We start from the raw sequence: 19,952 nt of genomic DNA on the forward strand, positions 1-19,952 counted from the left end.
GAAGCGGATACGGACCACTAGCCTAGCTTGTAACTTCGGGAGAGGTGTTTTTGGCCATATCCACTTCCATTCAGTTGTGCTAAGCTATGCTAGCTTGCAGCTTTAAGCACATTTCCCATAATGTTAGCGTGTTCCTTTAAGACAACAGATGATGAAGAATAGAAATAACATTCTTATAGAACACATTGTCTTAATAACGTTCTTATAGAACATTGTCTTAGTAACATTCTTATAGAACAGTCTTAACACTTTGACTGCCGGAAAACGCTTAAAAGCGTCATTCCCGGCCATGCTCAAGTTGCCGGAGGACGCTTTACAGCGTCCTTATATCAATATTTCAAAAATCTGCGATCGGATTCATATTTCCCCTCCGCTGGCCTGAGATCCACCAGGAGGACCCACTGAGCTCTCTGGCGGTTCAGGAGCGCCATCTGGTGGCCGATCGGCGCAATCGCTTAACAGGAAGCGCAGTAGAGGTTTTGCTGGACGGCCGTATTGCTTCCGGGCACTCGGTACATGTCCCGGGACACAATGAACAATACATATAGGACTTTGAATGGGCCCTAATAATGGCAATGTAGCAATAGAATTTAAAAAGTTATAGCCCTGCAAAGAAGGGGAATTTCTCCATAGACAAATAGCGCTGGCAATCCACAGTCATTTTCCGGATTTCTGGCCGGCACCCATAGTGTTAATAACGTTCTTATAGAACATTGTCTTAGTAACATTCTTATAGAACACATTGTCTTAATAACATTATTATAGAACACGTTGTCCTTTGCTGTAAGACATGCCAGTTTTCTAGGACGGTACGTTTTCAAACTTGGAGGGTCAGGACTCTCAACGAGGCTTGCAAGATGATTTTGGGGGGAATGCAAATACATCATTAGCGTTGAGGAATAATGACCATGTGACGTCTACAGCCCTCCTCACACTGTTAATGAAGTTATGTAGCATGAAAGTGTGAGTGCTGTGGGTGTTTGGGTCACAAGCAGATAATAGGGACTCTTGAGTTATTCATATAACGAATAACCACTAAACTGCTAAGCGGACATTAAAGGGGACATGCATTGGTATTCCTAGCACTATTTGGGCAACTTTACACAATTCCTGTGAGTCTATTGAACACATCTGTAAGCTTTTATTTAAAAAAAATCATTGTTTTATATTTCTAATCAAGTACTCAAAAGCCATGACAATATATACCCCTGTGATTATTATTGTACGGATCGGAATACGGGCGTGCGTGTGGGAGCATGCGCAAAGATATTACAGTGATATGCTGGTGCTTGACTGCGAGGGAGAGATGGAGAGGGAGAGAGAGGGACACACGGAGGCACGGAGCACTGTGTAAACGCTGCGTGTGTGTGAGAGAAGACTGGTCCCTCTCTCTCCCCCTCTCGCTCGCCCACTCCCTGCTCGCAGTCAAAACCTGTTTGAGGAAGTGTCGGGTTACACTATGCGCTCTCTGCCTCGCTCTGTTTGAGGAGGTGAAGATATTTCCACTCGCTCTGCTGTCGCTGTCAACCATAGAGGGGGCTTTAGTTATGCAAATCAGTGCTATATTCACATCAGCAAAACTGTCAAATCAGAACAGCTTAGTTGAGTGAGGGAAGATCTCGTGAACTCGAGACTAGACTGATGAGTCAATACAGTAATTAGAGACACAGACCCATTGATACTAACCACTATTACTCTAAAACCATGCTAAACACAGAAAAAAGCCATTTATAATGCATGTCCCCTTTAACACTTTCTGTGCCATTCACGTAGTTCTACGTTTCTGTGGCCCGACCGCTGAGTGCCGGAAACATAGATCTACGTTTCTTTTTCGGTATTTCTTTTATTCGCTATTGCCATTCATAATTCATCGGGGAAGCCTGTGCATGCTGTACTGAATGTGTCTGAGATCGCAGACGGTCAATACCGCCGCCTACCACCTTGCGGCCGCTATTGCACTCCATTTGAAACTATGTAGTTTCTTTTCTCTACCGAGCTGCGGTGTGGGGGCAGGTCCTAAACACTCCGGCAAAACAAGCGCTTGTAGGGATGGCTTGGACAACTGACCCCGCCCGCCCATTCATGTGCAATGCCAGATAACGTCGGAGACAGGATCACTGTGGATATCTGGAATGGTGATCAGATAATTGGATACTTTTTTTGCATTACATCAGAGACGAGGTAAGGACTCTATATTACCGATCTTGCGTTGATCTGATTTTTTTTCCCCCGCGATTGCTCTGTGTATATGTGTGTGCTGTGTCCCGGGGCGGCTACGTGGCGTAGTGGGCAAGGCGCTCGCCATGAAATCTGGAGACGCTGGCCTTGCCTGTTCGAGCCCAGCGCTCCACATTTGCTTTCAGGTTAGCTGGTCGTCCGTACTAATACACATTGGCCGTATTAGGGGGTGGGAAACTGATGGGTGGGGATCGGGCGTTGTGGACAGCGACTCCTACAGGTCGGTTGGTGCGCCTGCGCAGTAGAATCAGGAAGTGTCGGGGGCAGCGTGAGCCTCCCACGCGTTACTCCTCGCCACTGAGAGATCGAGCTGCGCAGGTGAAAAGATGCGACTGCTGTTACCTCAAGTACTGGAGGGGACTTGTGCTATGTATGACTTAGTCCACATTGCAGCCAGCTTGTGGGAGGCAAGAAACGGCGTTCGTGACCGGGGAGGGTTGAATTGGATGATACGAAATTGGGATGGGAGAAAATATAGAAAATGGGAGAAAAAGTGGATCAAAAAAAATGTGTGTGCTGTGTCCCATTGGCAGTGATCACAGCACGGAGGTGCGCCCCGCTGCAAGCCCCCTTTCATGTATGCACGAGGAAACATAATACCAATAATCTAGCGTTGATTTCAGGATGATTAGATAATCAGGTGGAAAAATGGCAACGTGATAAGTGGATTTGACTAAAGGGCTGTTTTGACGGAGTTCCCTGGAATTACACAGGATCACTCTACCACTATACTCGTATTCACCACGGTATAAAACGGAAATGTATAGATGAAAAAATAATCAGTTTTTTGCACGTTGACCGGAAGAAACCCACTGACAATCGACAATGTTATTAGATCCATAGCTATAATATAAAATATAGGTTTAGCTCTACAAACAAGGTGAGCGTTTACATGGGGTTAATTGGCGGCAAGGCCTATGCACTTCCCGGAAGGGGGTGTGGCACCCAATGTGTTAAGGAGAAGGAGAAACGTAAACAACCTTTACAGGTGGAAGCCTCAAAATTAGTATTTTAAGAAAATAAATCAAGTCCAAAAAACAGGACAACACTCAATAAAGAGGTATTATAGAAAAACTGAAACAAGCCACAAAGGCACCTCCTAATAATAGTTCATACAAAGAACCTAAAATAACAATAAACCTCCACTAAGGGAGTTTATGTGTAGTAGTGGACTAATGACAGTTCAAAAGGAAACAAAAGAAAACTGTCATGAAAAGAAACACACTCAGGCACTCACATAAAAGGCTCAGCTACTAGAAAATGAAGTGCTAATTAAGCCAGTAGCCTAAAACCAGAATGGCTACAGAGAAATGCTGAACAGAGAACAGCACTACACTTTAATATAACAAAGCCTGACCGGAAGGATAGCCAACACAGAAGGGAATGAGAAAGCTACTAACCCTGTGTGACGGATCATACTGGGTCTGCGTTGTGTTTGATGTTAAATGATAATGTCCCGAGGGGGAGTCTAACAGGGGGCTCCCGCGTCCGCGGGCGACGACACAGGCCGCTGCACTAAGAAGTGAATTCACTCCTAACTACCGTACCTATGCGTCTGTTAACCCTGTTATGGGGAAGTGAGTTTAATTTACCAGCCCGCACTGCCACAGTCACTCGTCAACACACCTGTTTCCGTGACTGTGGATATACCCACGGGTTTCCCCGTTACACCTGCGAGACTCAAACTTAAATAGACTCAGCTGCCATAGGCACAGCTGCACTGAATCAGGTGCAATCAAGCCCACACATCTGCCCTACCATGAGGCAATTAACCACAGAGTCCAGTGATTGACAGCTGTCCATCACAGGAAAACGAAACAAAGCAAAAACCATGACGGAAAGGAGAAACTAAAATAATCCTCTCTCTGGTGTTGAGTTCTCCATTCTCTCTAATCTTCTTGGCCACATATTATTAACCTGTCGATTAACCAAGGCAAATTTCCGTCTGAACTAAAAGAAAAAAGGCCAGGGTTGTCCCCCTTTTTAAGAAGAATTGTAAGACCGACGTTGGGAACTATAGGCCGGTTTCCATTTTGACAGTTACGTCTAAGGTAGTTGAGATCTAGTTTATGAGCAGGTTGAGGAGTATCTTGTAGATAACAAGTTGCTGTATGAACCAGCGTTTCCGTTAGAACATATTCGTGCCGGTCTGGGTGTCCTGCAAGATTTCTATCCCCGGACATATTCGAGAAATTCCGGTCAGAGTTTTAAACAGAAGTCTGTTATAATCAAATTTTTATGAGCTAACGAATTCCGTTATATTGGACATTTGTATTAATTACATCAAGCGAAGAATGAGAAATTGATTTGCAGAATCAAATTACTATCTCTCGCCTCCCAAGTTAGTGTGATACGCTAATCCAGCATCAAGCTCCTGCCCGCAGGCTCCCGCTGCAGCAGCTGTCACACGCACCCCCAAATGAATCTCGAGTCGACATCGCTTCACCTCGTTGTATCAGACACGTCACACATATCATAATGTTCAACTTCACACACAGCAAACTGTAGTTGATCATCACATTGCCTCTTTTGCTAGCTTGTCGCCACATGCAGAGAGGACGAGCCACATGCTCGTAACGCATTTGTTGATTTCATTATAGCCTACATTTAGTTACAATCAATAATATGCATTACTATGTGACACGGCAGTCAACCAACCGTTGCATATGATTAAAAAATGTCAACACTCACTCACCCCGTCTCTCGTTGTGCCTATCCGTTTTGTACCTGCGAGAACAGCGGGGTCGTCTGGTTGGTTCGACTTTGATATCCCCATTGGAACAGGTGGACGTCTGCGAGGCTCGCAACGGTAGCAGCAGACTGGGGATGCTCTTTGTGGTTCAATCAATAAAGTGTACTTTGTGTACGTTCAATCAATGTTATCTCTCGTACATCATAGAGGCTAGACTACTAGACTATAATGTCGCACCTCAGCCAGGAGAATTAAACTTTCCACTCGGGCCTGAACGCTCGACATTTCTGTTTCTTTTCCGCGGGAGCCACCACGGCATCAACGGTCTCTGTGACTTCAGAAGACTCATCTTCGTTGTCATTATTATTAGACCTGCTTGTGCTTGGTTTCATGCAATATTTGTTAAACTTAGCTTGTTTGGCCATCTCTCTCTCTCGCTCGTATACCCGTTTGTCGTTATGGTGGCCAGACAGGCTCAAAAAAAGAAAGAAAAAAAGATTCACATCTGAGCGGCGCCATCCGCGCTTTATCAGAGTGAAGCAACAATGAAACAAATGTAATGATTGTTTCGTTCATCGCATAGGCTATTTAATTTTAGCCTATTTTAATACAATTCAAATAATAAAATTGTGCTTAGAGGAATTATTTTCACCGGACATTATGACCGGAGAGATTTAAATATTCGGACTTCAACATATTTTGCCGGTCAAATAACGGAAACGCTGGTATGAACACCAGTTAGGGTTCAGAGCAGCCCACTCAGGCGTCGGATCAGAACCTCTGGACATTGTATGTGGGGTGCCTCAAGGATCAATTTTAGGTCCTCTATTATTTCTGATATATGTCAATGACATGCCAGCATCTGTGAAATGTAAACTACTATTGTATGCAGTTGATTCAGCACTTATGGTGCCAGGTAGGGATGTCCGGGAGATTGAGAGAGCTCTGACTTCTGAGCTAGAAAGTGCTAGAGAGTGGCTCATAGATAATAAGATGTCCATACACCTAGGCAAGACTGAGTCGATCCTTTTTGGCACAACAAGGAGATTGGGCAAAGTCGATCGCATGGAAGTCTCCTGTAACGGAGCAGTAGTCACAGGTAAAACTAGTGTCAAGTACCTAGGACTTACACTAGAGCAGTCTCTCTCATGTGAAAATAGTGCTGCCAACATTTTATCCAAGTGTGCAGGCAAACTCAAGTTCCTGTATCGGAATACCAGGCTTTTTGAACTTGCTGTTAGTGTCCTCCTTGCTTCAATGTCATTTTGACTATGCGAGCGCAGCATGGTTCAGTGGTCTGTCGACTAAATTAAAAAACAAACTTCAGGTGATGCAAAACAACACTATTCGGTACATACTAGGTGTGCCTCCCAGAACGCATGTAGGAAGTGCCGAATTCATAAAGGTGGGACTGCTACCAGTGCACCTCAGGGTTGAACAGGTGAAACTGAACCACATGTTCAACATAGTAAAAGGTAGGGGTGGCTACGTGGCGTAGTGGGCAAGGCGCTCACCGCGAATGACGGAGACGCTGGGCTTGCCTGTTCGAGCCCAGCGCTCCACATTGCTTTCAGTTTAGCTGGTCGTTCATACTAATACACATTGGCCGTATTAGGGGGTGGGAAACTGATGGGTGGGGATCGGGCGTTGTAAACAGCGACTCCTACAGGTCGGTTGGTGCGCCTGCGCAGTAGAATCAGGAAGTGTCGGGGGCAGCGTGAGCCTCCCACGCGTTACTCCTCGCCACTGAGAGATCGAGCTGCGCAGGTGAAAAGATGCGACTGCTGTTACCTCAAGTACCGGAGGGGACTTGTGCTATGTATGACTTAGTCCACATTGCAGCCGGCTTGTGGGAGGCAAGAAACGGCGTTCGTGACAGGGGAGGGTTGAATTGGATGATACGAAATTGGGATGGGAGAAAATATAGAAAATGGGAGAAAAAGTGGATCAAAAAAAAAACATAGTAAATGGTACAGCCCCAAGCTATCTGAAGTATCGGATCAATATGGTCCATACGTAGCATGGACACAATACCAGGGCCAGTGTTCGCTCTTGGTGCTGCGTGTCAAGTCTATGGCTCAGAGCACATTTTTCTACACCGGTATCTCAATGTGGAACAGCCTTCCACTTAGGATAAAACTGTCAGGATCTAGAGGAATATTTAAAGGTCAGGTTCGCTCATATCTCTGGGGTAAAGTGGCCGGATAGCTGTCAGGTCATGCTTGTATTGTTGTTTTAATGATGGTATAAGAAATGTGCTATTTTATGGTATTTGGTCAGGATGATATTGACTTGTTTTTAGATATGTAGAATATGGATTTGTTGTATTGGACTTTTGCTTCATGTGTTTTATGTTATTTGTATATGTCCTTTGGTCCGAACATCGGGGACCATGCTGGAAATAAGTGTTGTCACTTTTGCATGTCATCCCTTGGATTTGTTGTGTCTTTGGGCCATGAATAAAATTAATCAATCATGTTGCAAATATTAGGTATCCCTCTGTTAAGATAAGATAAGATGTACCTTGTATTAATCCCCTTAGGGATATCCAGTGGTCACAAACTGAAAAGGTCGAGAACCACTGGTTCTAGGACAGCTTGGTTCTCTGGGGTTCCAGGGTCCTTGAGGGAGTTCCAAAAAAAACAGGGAATGGAGTTAACCCTTTCACTGCCACACTACGAAACGGTTAACCCTTTTCACTGTGACAATACAAAAGGTTAACCTTTTCACTGCCACACGACAGCATGTTAACCCTTTCACTACCACACTACAGAAGGTTAACCCTTTACTATCACAACCGTCTGTAGTGTGATAGTAAAGGGCCTTCTGCAGTGTGGTAGTGAAAGGGTTAAGTTCAATGAGAGAATATAATAGTGACTATTCTGATCATAGCACGTTCTCAACAGCTATGAAATTCTGGACTCAAATCTCTTAACAACAAGAAAATATCTTCTATCCCTGAGACGAAAGCCTGCATAGCTCAAGGTTGGCTGCTACACAGTGGTGGTGAAGGAGGGCATTTCCACCCTATATTGTAAAGCACTTTGAATGTCTAGAAAAGCGCTATTCATTCAAACCTTTATTTATTCTTGAAAGGACAATTGAGGTCACTCTCATTTTCAATGTCGTCGAGACTTTTCAATGCATACATTGTTTACAATATAATAATGATAAATGTGAATAATTCTTATCTATATAGCACCTTTCACACATGGACCGCAGCCCAAAGTGCCCCACAGCAACTAGTATAAAATGAACATAGGCATAAAATCAGCACACAGTTGACAGAACAAAAACAATGCATAAGTTGCAGACATAAGAATAGGCATAAAATAAGTACAGTGTTGCTTGAAGGCATGTGAACCCCCCCCCTCCCCCCGGAACAGCCAGTCCCCCCAAACACCCGACACATCAATCCTCACCACATCCCCATCCAAGACACATCCCCCGATAAAGCATGTCATGACCGAAGGAAAACACAAACAGCCTGCGTGCCGCCATGTCCCCAACAGGGAATGCCACAGCAGGCCCCCCCCCCCCCCACCCACCCACCCCCATATAAATGCAATGATAATTAATTAATTCAGAACCATGATTGTTCTAGGATACAGGGAACATGCAAGCTTGTTGTTTTCAACCCCTTGCTCTCTCTCTCCCTTTCTCTCTCCTCTGCCAGTCCGTCAGGATGGGACAATGAAAAGAAGATCGCCATCCTTCACGAGAACTTCCAGACGCTCAAAGCGGACGACAACTTTGAAGAAGTAATAATGAAACCACCAGTCAGAAAGGTCTGTACAGGTCAGACTGTAATACAGGCTCAAGTCAAACATTCCCAAAAAAAGGATCATACTATTTCCATTTTTTTTGTCACGACCAGCATCATGGTTTAAATTGGATCATACCATGGTATTATTTCAAAGAGGCCATATTATGGCCATTTCCCAGTTTAATATAAACTCTCTCTCTCTCTCTCTCTCCTTAGTTTGTCCATGAAAAGGAGATCCAGGCTGAAGATGATCAGGTGTTTCTGGTCAAACTACTGGTGAGTCACACTGTCTGTATTTCTCCATGTGTGTCAGCGTTCCCGTTGGCCGGTAAATACCAGCCAAGGGGCATCTCTAATTTCAATCGGCCAGCTAATATAAATCTCGACAGCCACCGTGGCCGGTAAAAAGAAGAAAATCTATATATTACATTGTCTGTGGCGAGTGAATGCAGACTACTGCCCTGTCCTGTGACGAGAGAGGGCGAGTGCGTGTTCTAATAATAATAATAATAATAATAATAATAATAATAATAATAATAATAAACTTTATTTGTATAGCACTTTTCATACAGAAGTTGCAGTTCAAAGTGTTTCACAACAGTAAAAAATACAGGCATAAGCGAGCATAAAAAAAGATGGAGGTAGCAAGGTAAGGTAAATCAGTGTTTCACATTAGGATCTAGCATCCCAATAGGCCTTTCTGTTTACAGTTTCATTCAGTAATAAACAAATAATAAAAATTGAATAGACGGAGTAAGAACAAAGTGCGGTTGGATTCAGTTTAAAAAATAGGCAAAAAATTATAAAATAGAACGGACATACAACAGGGTATTTAATACAACAGAGCAGTGCATCAGTAAGAAGTAAAAAGTGTGATAAAATAGTAGTTCTGGCAGTGACATCACCTTCTGGCGACACACATAATCATAATCAACTTAATTAAATAGCACATTTATAACAGTTGTGGCTGTACGAACGTGCTTCACAGATAAAAGCATGGAGCAAAAAAACATATACAGTACATATACTAAAACATAATAGTGCAAATACAAATAAGTATAAGGGTTCAGATAGAAATAAAGAATTAAGATAAAAGAAAGAAAAGTGCAGCAGATTACAAACAAAAACTATAGTTCTATGGTTAAGTAGATGACCGTAAACAGCGGTCCCTTTATACAAAACTCCTTCACTACTAACATTAACAATGAAGAGGGTCACATGGAAAACGTACCAGCAAAAAATCAAAGAAAGAAAACGAACCGATATTTAAGATAAGATATTCCTTTATTGATCCCCTTGGGGAAATTCAGGCATCATAGCAGCATGGGCGAGGGGGGAGGGGAGGTACAGGTACATGGTAATAGTAGAAGACATAATACAGGTCATAAAATTATAGTACAGTAGAAAAGTACAAATAAATAGGCAGTGTAAACAATATAACAATATAATGAACTCGCATATGAGGAAGTAGGCAGTGTAAATCAAGGTGCAGATGAGGTGCAGTTATATTTGCATTACAATAAATATAGTTACAATAGATTATAATCAAAATATATGCTGTAAGTATACAGTATACACAGGTGCAGTATGCATAAGGTACATATGCCGTGATATTCGTCATACGTTATACGTTGTCCGTTTAGGTGGGAGTCAGACACACTAATTTCAGCGAGGCAACAAGTACACAGGATGAGCTACACTACTGATTAACACATTCCCCGCCATAGGTTATATCCATCAATATAGCCAGTCTGCCAGCACTATAACCCTATGGAGATGTTTACCTTCTTTGCAGGGCTATAACTTTTTAAATTGTATTGCTATATTGACATTACTATGGCCCATTCAACATCGATTATCTATCGTTCAGGATGTGGGAACGTTATATTTTTTTATTCATACATTGTTGTGTTACTAGCGTCGAGAATATAAGTGTTTTTAATCTTTTCTGCTGTAATTCCAAAAACAGTAGTTATAGGCCCTGAAGCATATATAGATTATCGATTGGCGTTTCTTTCCCATACACGCTATATTAAAAAATTCAAATGTATATGATCGGTATACATTATGCTTCATCATGCGTGAAGGAAAGGGGGGGGGGGGTCGTTTATAATTCCTTGATATGTTGAGCAGATGGTTTGCAGTGAAATGAATAAACAATCGGGTTGAAAATAACTTTACTGTCCTCTTACCGTGCGCCGATGAGACTGGATGAGAAAGATCCCAATTATTTGACGCCGATCTCCTACATCCATTTCCGGTTTGTATGGCGCAATAAACGCCGAAATCATATCGATTATTGCATTATGGCAGCGATCCATATGCACTATAGTGTTTGTCTGGATCCACGTAACAAGATGTGACTGTCGGAGGAATTTCCTCTACACACCGATCACACCATCCGGTTTTGAGAGTGTACCTCGCCCGACCATCCACCAGGCGGCGGTATTGAGGCATTGCAGTCCCATTCAGGGTCCCGCTGCAGCACCGGAGGTTGGGTGGATGAATTATGAATGCCATGGCGAAAAAAATGAAATATTGATCTAAGCAGCGTTGTTGGCGTTCAACGCATGGCAGGCAATAACGCTGTACAGCGTTTTTGGCGCTGGATGTGTTAAGAAGTCTTTATTTGTCATGCAGATTAACACACACATGCGAGACGGGCGACGCACAGGAACACACACACACATGCACTGAGTCACAGATGAAATGTGTCTCTGCACTTTTCCCATCCCGTCGACCTCCCGTTACATTGATCAAATCAAATGTATTTGTAGAGCCCGAGATCACATGGAATTGCCCCCATGGGCTGTACAAGTCAAGAAGACATCACAATAGAGCAAGAACAAAAACCACCATCAAATCCAAATATGCAACACTCCCAGACTTTCCCCAATGAAGATAAGGAACGACTCACTAAAAACCTAGCAATAGGAAAGAAAAGCACCACCGTGGAGGAGAGAAACCTCAGATGGGCCGTTCAAAGGGGATCCCCCATCAGGATGTCGGTGATAATATAAGATAAGATAAGATAAGATAATGGATGGATGGATGGAGAATAGAACAGGTGAATAATTGGTATGTATGTATGTATATATACATGTAATGAAACACATATATATATATACATACATGGTAGCAATAGTATCTAAGGTACATAATAAAAGAAAATTATTTAAATAAATAGAGCTAAGAACAACAACAAAAAAGCATAGGAAAACGAGCGCTGGTATTAAAATAAGATAACGGCTAAAAGTCCAGGCTCGGAGCTCAAAGTATCAGTCATATTCCCCAGGGGGTAGGAGAACCGCTCGGATCCAGTTGAAGTAGAGCGGGCATGGTTAGATGTCGGTCAACTGATGGCGACTGTGGTAGTCGGAACCGGTTTGAGGAAGAATAGCCGCTGCAGTCGATGCTGTTAGCCACATCAAGGACGTTGTCTGTCTAAGTCTTTTAATTCATTATTAATGAGGAGTGGGTTGACGCTGTGTCCTTCTCCGCCAGATTTGTGTTCGTTTTGACGAACAGAAAGGTTCAGAGAGGATGAACTTTTGGAAGTGACTGATACGTTACCGTCCGCACTAGAGCTGTTGTTTCTGTAAAGGCGTGATTATGTTGGGTTAAAAAACCTTCCGTCAAATTTCGATCCGTTCATTGGCGGATCAATGTAGCCGCAGACTAACTGTGTTTTCATGCATTTCTCTATGACTGCACGTGTATTACATTATATGAATGTTCAATTTTACATTTGACCGGGAAATTATAATCTTGTCGGCCAAAGATGATTGGAAACCCTGGGTGTGTCGGGTACATTCTTGTGATTTTTGTGTGTTCAGATTTGGGTGTGTATAATATCCTTATTTCTGTGTGTGTTTGCTCTGGTTGCAGTCATTGCTCGCCAAACAGCCTCCTGTGACAGCAGGACGACCAGTGGTAAGAATCTATTTATCTCTCTGTCCATCCATACCTCTATCAGTTCATCTCTCTGTCCATCCATACCTCTATCAGTTCATCTCTGTCCATCCATACCTCTATCAGTTCATCTCTGTCCATCCATACCTCTATCAGTTCATCTCTGTCCATCCATACCTCTTATCAGTTCATATCTCTATTCATACATATATGATCTATGCACATGTATCTTGTGTTTTAAATAAATAAAACCTTTTTGTATTTAAATGTGTTTTATTTCATAAACCTTTTTGTATTTAAATGTGTTTTATTTCATTTCCAGGACGCCACTAGCAGAGCACCCAGTGGTTCTCCCAGGACAAGTAATCGGTCGGCAGCAGTCAACGTAGCCAACGCCATGCCCCAGTCAGGTACCAACCTCACTTCCAACCTTGTGCCCCAGTCAGGTACCAACCTCACTTCTAACCTCATTCCCCAGTCAGGTACCAACCTCACTTCCAGCCTTGTGCCCCAGTCAGGTACCAACCCCACTTCTAACCTCATGCCCCAGTCAGGTACCAACCTCACTTCTAACCTCATGCCCCAGTCAGGTACCAACCTCATTTCTAACCTCTTGCCCCAGTCAGGTACCAACCTCACTTCCAACCTTGTGCCCCAGTCAGGTACCAACCTCACTTCTAACCTCATGCCCCAGTCAGGTACCAACCTCACTTCTAACCTCTTGCCCGTCAGGTACCAACCTCACTTCTAACTAGAGATGTTCCGATACCATTTATTCCTTCCCGATCTGATTACGATACCTAAGCTTTGGATATCGGCCGATACCGATACAGATCCGATACAGTGCATACATTTTAAAAGGGGGAAAACAATTATATTATATAAATTATAAAAAAATATATATATATTACAGCTACTGTTTTATACAGTATATACAGTTTTTTAGTAATAACTAGAAAGTAATGGTATTTATTCAACAACAGGTGATTGTATAGATTAGTATTAGTATCATTAACTCATTGACCGCCACGCCCATATGACCAAATTAGGGCTAGCACGCCACTGCTTTAATCAATGGGAGGACCGGGAAATTTGCGAGTGCTTAAAATATATCTTAAATTATGGCTATGGGTCTAATACACCCGTCGCTTATCAATGACTTGCTTGCAGTCAACATGTACGAAACGTTTTGAATACGAGTATAGTTTTGGAGATTTCTAGTAATTCCAGAGAAAGACGCGATAATAGCCCTTTAGTGGAATACACAAAACACGTTGTCATTTTTCGGCTGATTTATGAATCGTTTTCAAATAAACGCTAGATTATCGATAGTATATGTGCACAATACAAAAGTGGGCTGAAAAATCTATTATCCGTGCCTTGCTCAGCACCGGCACGCACACACACGCACACACAGACACGTTGTGATCGCTATGAAAAAAACATCTGATTAACCCAAGACTGGTAACATAGAGTCCTTACCTCACATCAGATGTTCTGCAAAAAGATTCATCCAATTCCTGATCGCCATTCCAAATATCGATCGCGTCCATTGATCCAACGTTAGAGTCCAAAACACATAATCCACGCTACTCCCAGTCCCCCCAGTCAACGTGGTACAATGATACTGCATGCTCATGCTACACTCAGGTACCAACCTCACTTCTAACCTCATGCCCCAGTCAGGTACCACTACCAACCTCACTTGGTCCCACCTCTATGACCTAACTTAAAAACATGACCCGATTTTAAAAACATGACCCGACTTAAAAACATGACCTGACTTAAAAACATGACCCGACTTAAAAACATGACTCGATTTAAAAACATGACTCGATTTAAAAACATGACCTGGCTTAAAAACAAAACATGACCTGATTTAAAAACATGACCTGACTTAAAAACATGACCTGACTTAAAAACATGACTCGATTTAAAAACATGACCTGGCTTAAAAACAAAACATGACCTGATTTAAAAACATGACCTGACTTAAAAACTTGACCTGATTTAAAAATATGACCTGACTTAAAAACCTGACCTGATTTAAAAACATGACCTGACTTAAAAACATGGCCTGACTTAAAAACATGACTCGATTTAAAAACATGACCTGGCTTAAAAACATGACCTGATTTAAAAACATGACCTGACTTAAAAACATGACCTGATTTAAAAATATGACCTGACTTAAAAACCTGACCTGATTTAAAAACATGACCTGACTTAAAAACATGACCTGACTTAAAAACATGACTCGATTTAAAAACATGACCTGACTCGGGCGGTGGTTAGACCTTTCGTTTAATTTTCGTTTCATTGTCATATGCGTTTCGCCGCGACGTGGCAGCCTCGAGTCACACTTTCGTTTTTGTCACCTGAGCACACTGATGTAGTACACTGCCAAAGCAGTAGGTGGCAGTAGGTGGCAAACATGAAGGCATTTTCAACCAATCATAACTTGAATGTGCCAATACACTTCCTGGAAGCTCCAGCAAAGAAAATGTCAACAAGGCAGGCGCCTATGCCGCGCCACCATCTTGCCTATTTACTCAATGCAGCAATTATTTTTCAGCAAAGCCTAATAAAAGTGCAATAAACAAAACGGATACATTCACTGTGTGTTCTGCCTGTCATTTGTTGATGAAACAAAACTAACATCAACACAAGTGACCACCAAGAGCGGATAGTTTAGTCTAAAAAAGATCGGTAGCATTGTTAGCTGCATGCTAACGTCAATGGAATTTGCCATTATAACAGTATAGCATTGTGGCTAGAAGCTAACGTTAGCTCACGCTACTTAGCCAGCACCAAACTGATGATATCGGGAGCTATCAGTAGTTAGATAACATTAGAGACAACGCTGTGTGTATTAAACAAAGGTGAATAGATGACTGGGCCATTTTGTTTAATGCTTGTTAAGTTGAAAGAGGAGCTTTGAGCTAACATGGTCTGATAGCTCACGTTAGCCAGCTGCTCATGCAATCGGTAATGCTAGCAGAATGAATGGATGTAAACTTTATTTAACATATTGCATATGGGTACAATACAATACGGCTCAATACAAACCATTGTTAAGGGAATGCAGACTGTTGTAGCTTGGACTGGGGTCCTTATAACAATAACTTGACAACACATGGTAGCTGCTGCAGCTATTTGGGACAGCTCTGCCTCTGTCCCAAACACACACACACACACTCTGTTGTCACCGGAAGGGCACGCAGATGGTATCTACTGCGCATGGGCGTTTTCGCAACAACGGCTCCGTGCAGACTACACGGCTGTTGTCGGCACGTTTTTTAGGGGTTCTCCAAAACGCAAACACAATTTAGCGTTTCAGCCGTATCCCCAAAAAAACGCCAAAAAACGCATTTCTGTGTAATAGGGACATCAAACGTATTCAAAAACGTATAAAAACGAGCACAAAAACACTGTCTAACCCCTGCCTCAAAAGGCTTGTTTTCATAATTGTTGGAAGCCAAAATCAAGAAGAAGAAAAAAGTTGATTAAATGCCCAGCCCTAGTGTGTGTGTTTGTGTGTGTGTGTAAATGCCCAGCCCTAGTGTGTGTGTGTGTTTGTGTGTGTGTATAAATGCCCAGCCCTAGTGTGTGTGTGTATGTGTGTGAGTGAGGTGTATTCCATGGATTCAATTAAAATCCATGTAACCGGCCTGTCTCTGTATGTAGCAGGTCAAACCAGTGAGGGGGTGCTGGCTAACTTCTTCAACAGTCTGCTGACCAAAAAGGCCGGGGCAGGGAGTCCCGGGACGCCAGGCGGGGGCAACAGCACCCCAGGGACAGTACGCAAGTCAGGTAAGGGGCCGGACACACACACACACAACTTTGTTTAAACGGTTAGACCTGCAACTTGTTGTACAAGCTAGATTATTGAGTTGGGTTGAGTTGAACCAGAGTTGTCCTCCTAACAGCAATGCTGCCCTTATGAGCTCTTCTAGTCGGGCTGGACCAGTGCCGTGGAATCCATGAAAGACTACATTTCTAAAGCGTCAAATGTAGTCTTTCATTACTGTAGGTTTAAATCTACAAGCTGGGATTCATTTGATCAAGGTCAAACAGTACAAGGTGCCAATCTTCTATTAGTGTAGGTTTAAATCTACAACCTGGGATTAATTTGACAAATGTAAACTTTGGGTTTATACACATACGTCTTTGAAGATTTTGACTTGCAGACGGAAATGTATTTTTAGACGTTTTTTTTCTTTTTTTAGTAAAACTCGTGTTTATCTGAGAAGTCAAGTAAAACTCATGTTTATGAGAAATTTTGCAAAACTCATGTTTATCTGAGAAGTCGTGCAAAGCGCACGTTTATATGAGAAGTCGTGCACAACTCACGTTTATCTGAGAAGTCGTGCACAACTCGTGTTTATCTGAGAAGTTGTGCAAAACGCACGTTTATCTGAGAAGTCGTGCAAAACTCACGTTTAACTGCCACAGGCTGCCGGTCCTTGTATCAAAGACACAGACAATACATTTCAGAGTGAAAAATGTATCTTCAGTCCAATAAATCACTAATGTTAACAAGGCCAGCTGTGGGCCATACTGGAATCATGAATTGGGCCTTTTAGTGTTGCGGTTCTACATAGGTTTGATAGGTATGTGTGTGTGAGGGAGAGTGTGAGGATTCATTCATTCATTTATTTATTTATTTATTACATTAGTCATCAAAGTGTTTAATGTTAGTCTGTCACATCATTCCTCAGTCATTCCCATCTGTGCTTTTTCCCCTCTCATCCTTTATTCCCTCCTTTCTTCTTCCTTTGTTCTTTCTGTCCTTCCTTCGTTCTTTCTTTCTTCCCCTCCCTCTATTTTTACCTCCGTCCTCTCCTCTCCCTATACCTCTTACACCCGTCCTGTTTTTCCAGACCTCTGAAAGTGGCACATGGTCGAGAGACTCATGTCAGTGGATGATTGCATGTCTCTCTCTCTCTCTCTCTCTCTCTCTCTCTCTCTCTCTCTTTCTCTCTCTCTCTCTCTCTCTCTCTCGCACATACCACGCCTGTTTGTTACTGTGTGTGACACATCCATCTAATTCGTAGGCCCTTTTCTACAGCAGCCATTTTGAAGGGTGAACAACACAGGTGTAACTAATAAAACGACGGTTCTGCTCCATTTAGGTGCGTCAGAGAGCCAGGGTCCTGGTAGTGTACATGCCGGGCTCACTGGGTCGGCTCTGGCAAACCTAAACGGAACAGAACCACAATTCATCGTATTAGTTACATGCTGCCACGACGCGTCAAAATGGCCGCCATGAAAAGTGTGTATTCGTAACGTACAGTAGTAGCTCATAGTCTTCTGTAGGGGTGGGACGATAACGATTAATTCACAAGACTATACTGTGGCGGCATTTGGCCCTCAACAACGATAACGTCACGATACACGATATCTGTGATAATCGATATATTGCAAGACATTTAATCTACAATACAATACATGTAACTGAAGAAGAAAGGATACCCATAAAAAGGCAAAAAGCAGGGATTATGTATCAGGGTTCGCACAAGGTCTTTGAAGTGCTTAAAGTGCTTGATTTTTTACCAAAAAAAGTCAAGGCCTGGAATTCCTTGAAAATAGCAATTTTTTTTAACAAGGTGCTTAAAAAGTAATTTTTTTTAACAAGGTGCTTAAAAAGTTATTGAAATGGAAATCAAACATTCGCATTGAAAGTTTTGTTCATCCATAATAAAATTGTTCTAAATCAAGAAATATAATTTTTTTTATCTAAAGTATAATTAATAGTCGGAAATTTGTTTTAAGCCATAAATATTTGATCAGAATTATTTTTTAATAAAGAAAACTGCATTTAAAAGTTCTTTTAAAATGAAAGATATTGCTTGGAAAAGTACTTTAAAGTCCTTGAATTTCATTTTGCAATGTCTGTGGGAACCCTGTTTTTTTTTTGCATAGTGCCTCTTTAAAACACACTGACTGCAACTTTGATTATTATTAATTAACTATTAATGATGTCCCCAATGTGTATATATACATCATCTGTTTTATCTAATAAGATAACGTTTTCAGTCTGTTCACCTCATTCCAATATTTTTTATTGCAGTAAAATGGGATTGTCAAGAAATCGAGACTTGGGGTCACTGTATCTATATAATATCGGCATGCAAAATATCGCAATATATTGCTGTATCGGTTTCCCCTCCACACACCCCTATTGTTCTGTGTACAATTTCATTCTTAACATCATTCATGATATGTGTGTGTGTGTGTGTGTGCGCGCTAGTCAGGGGATGCTGGCCACGTTAAGGTGTGTGCACAGGATGTTTGCATCGTTGCTCGTGCATCATTCCTCCTTGGAAACATCCCCCATCATCCTCCTTTGAACTCATCCCTGAACTGAGATTCTCTTACTTTAATCAGCCCTCGTCCTCAACTAGGGATGTTCCGATCCAACTTTTTTTTGCCCCCGATTCTGATCCGAGTCATTTGGTATAAAGTTTCTGCCTGTACCGAGTCCCGATACGATATTTGTATTTTCCTAGATAATACAGCTGCACACTTAAAGCATATTAAAGTTAGTAAAAACCAATCCAGCTTAGGAAGGATATGCTTGGTCATTGAATAGCTCTGCTTAAAGAAAAGAATAGCCTCCATCACAGCTTTCCCTTTAATGATTTGCATTCATTCTTTAACAAATAAAGGATCGGAATTTGATCTGGCTTAATTTAGCTGATACCGATGAATGAATGAATGAATGAAAACTTTATTTAACAGATTGCAGAATGGGTACAATACAGTACGGCTCAATAGTACGATCAATTAAAACCTACTGGCTTCGAGTCCGATCTGGTCGGGACATCCCTATCCTCAACCCCTTAAACCTTACGCTACTTCCTCCAGCATTCTACGAGGAAAAGTCTTTATTTATATCACAGGAGTCTGTTATATGGATATGATGCATGTAAGGTGATTATGTTTTCTTCAGGGTGTCTACAGGTCTTTTTTAGTATAGAAATTCCAGACACTGTGATATTCCCTCAATTCTGTGCGGAACACTCTATACCCATTGTCTACTGAACACTCTATACCCATTGTCTACTGAACACTATACACCCATTGTCTACTGAACACTCTATACCCATTGTCTACTGAACACTCTACACCCATTGTCTACTGAACAATCTACACCCATTGTCTACTGAACAATCTACACCCATTGTCTACTGAACACTATACACCCATTGTCTACTGAGCACTCTATACCCATTGTCTACTGAGCACTCTATACCCATTGTCTACTGAACACTATACACCCATTGTCTACTGAACACTCTACACCCATTGTCTACTGAACACTCTACACCCATTGTCTAC

The 19,952-nt window shown here is 42.1% G+C and overlaps 1 protein-coding gene across 2 annotated transcripts in view; it reads left to right on the plus strand.

Annotated features, from left to right (window-relative positions):
- Positions 1-19,952, plus strand: part of dync1li1 (dynein, cytoplasmic 1, light intermediate chain 1) — a 30,074-nt gene that overhangs the window by 6,150 nt on the left and 3,972 nt on the right. The window contains exons 8-12 of one of the 2 annotated variants that reach the window (XM_084312722.1): positions 8,607-8,718; positions 8,913-8,972; positions 12,585-12,629; positions 12,931-13,018; positions 16,296-16,421. In XM_084312722.1, coding sequence (XP_084168848.1) covers positions 8,607-8,718; positions 8,913-8,972; positions 12,585-12,629; positions 12,931-13,018; positions 16,296-16,421 — 431 coding nt within the window. The remainder of the gene's footprint in view (positions 1-8,606; positions 8,719-8,912; positions 8,973-12,584; positions 12,630-12,930; positions 13,019-16,295; positions 16,422-19,952) is intronic. The other variant, XM_084312723.1, reaches the window with a different exon arrangement.

This window comes from Notolepis coatsorum (genome assembly GCF_963971535.1).
Source record: "Notolepis coatsorum genome assembly, chromosome: 4".
Taxonomy (NCBI): Eukaryota; Metazoa; Chordata; class Actinopteri; order Aulopiformes; family Paralepididae; genus Notolepis; species Notolepis coatsorum.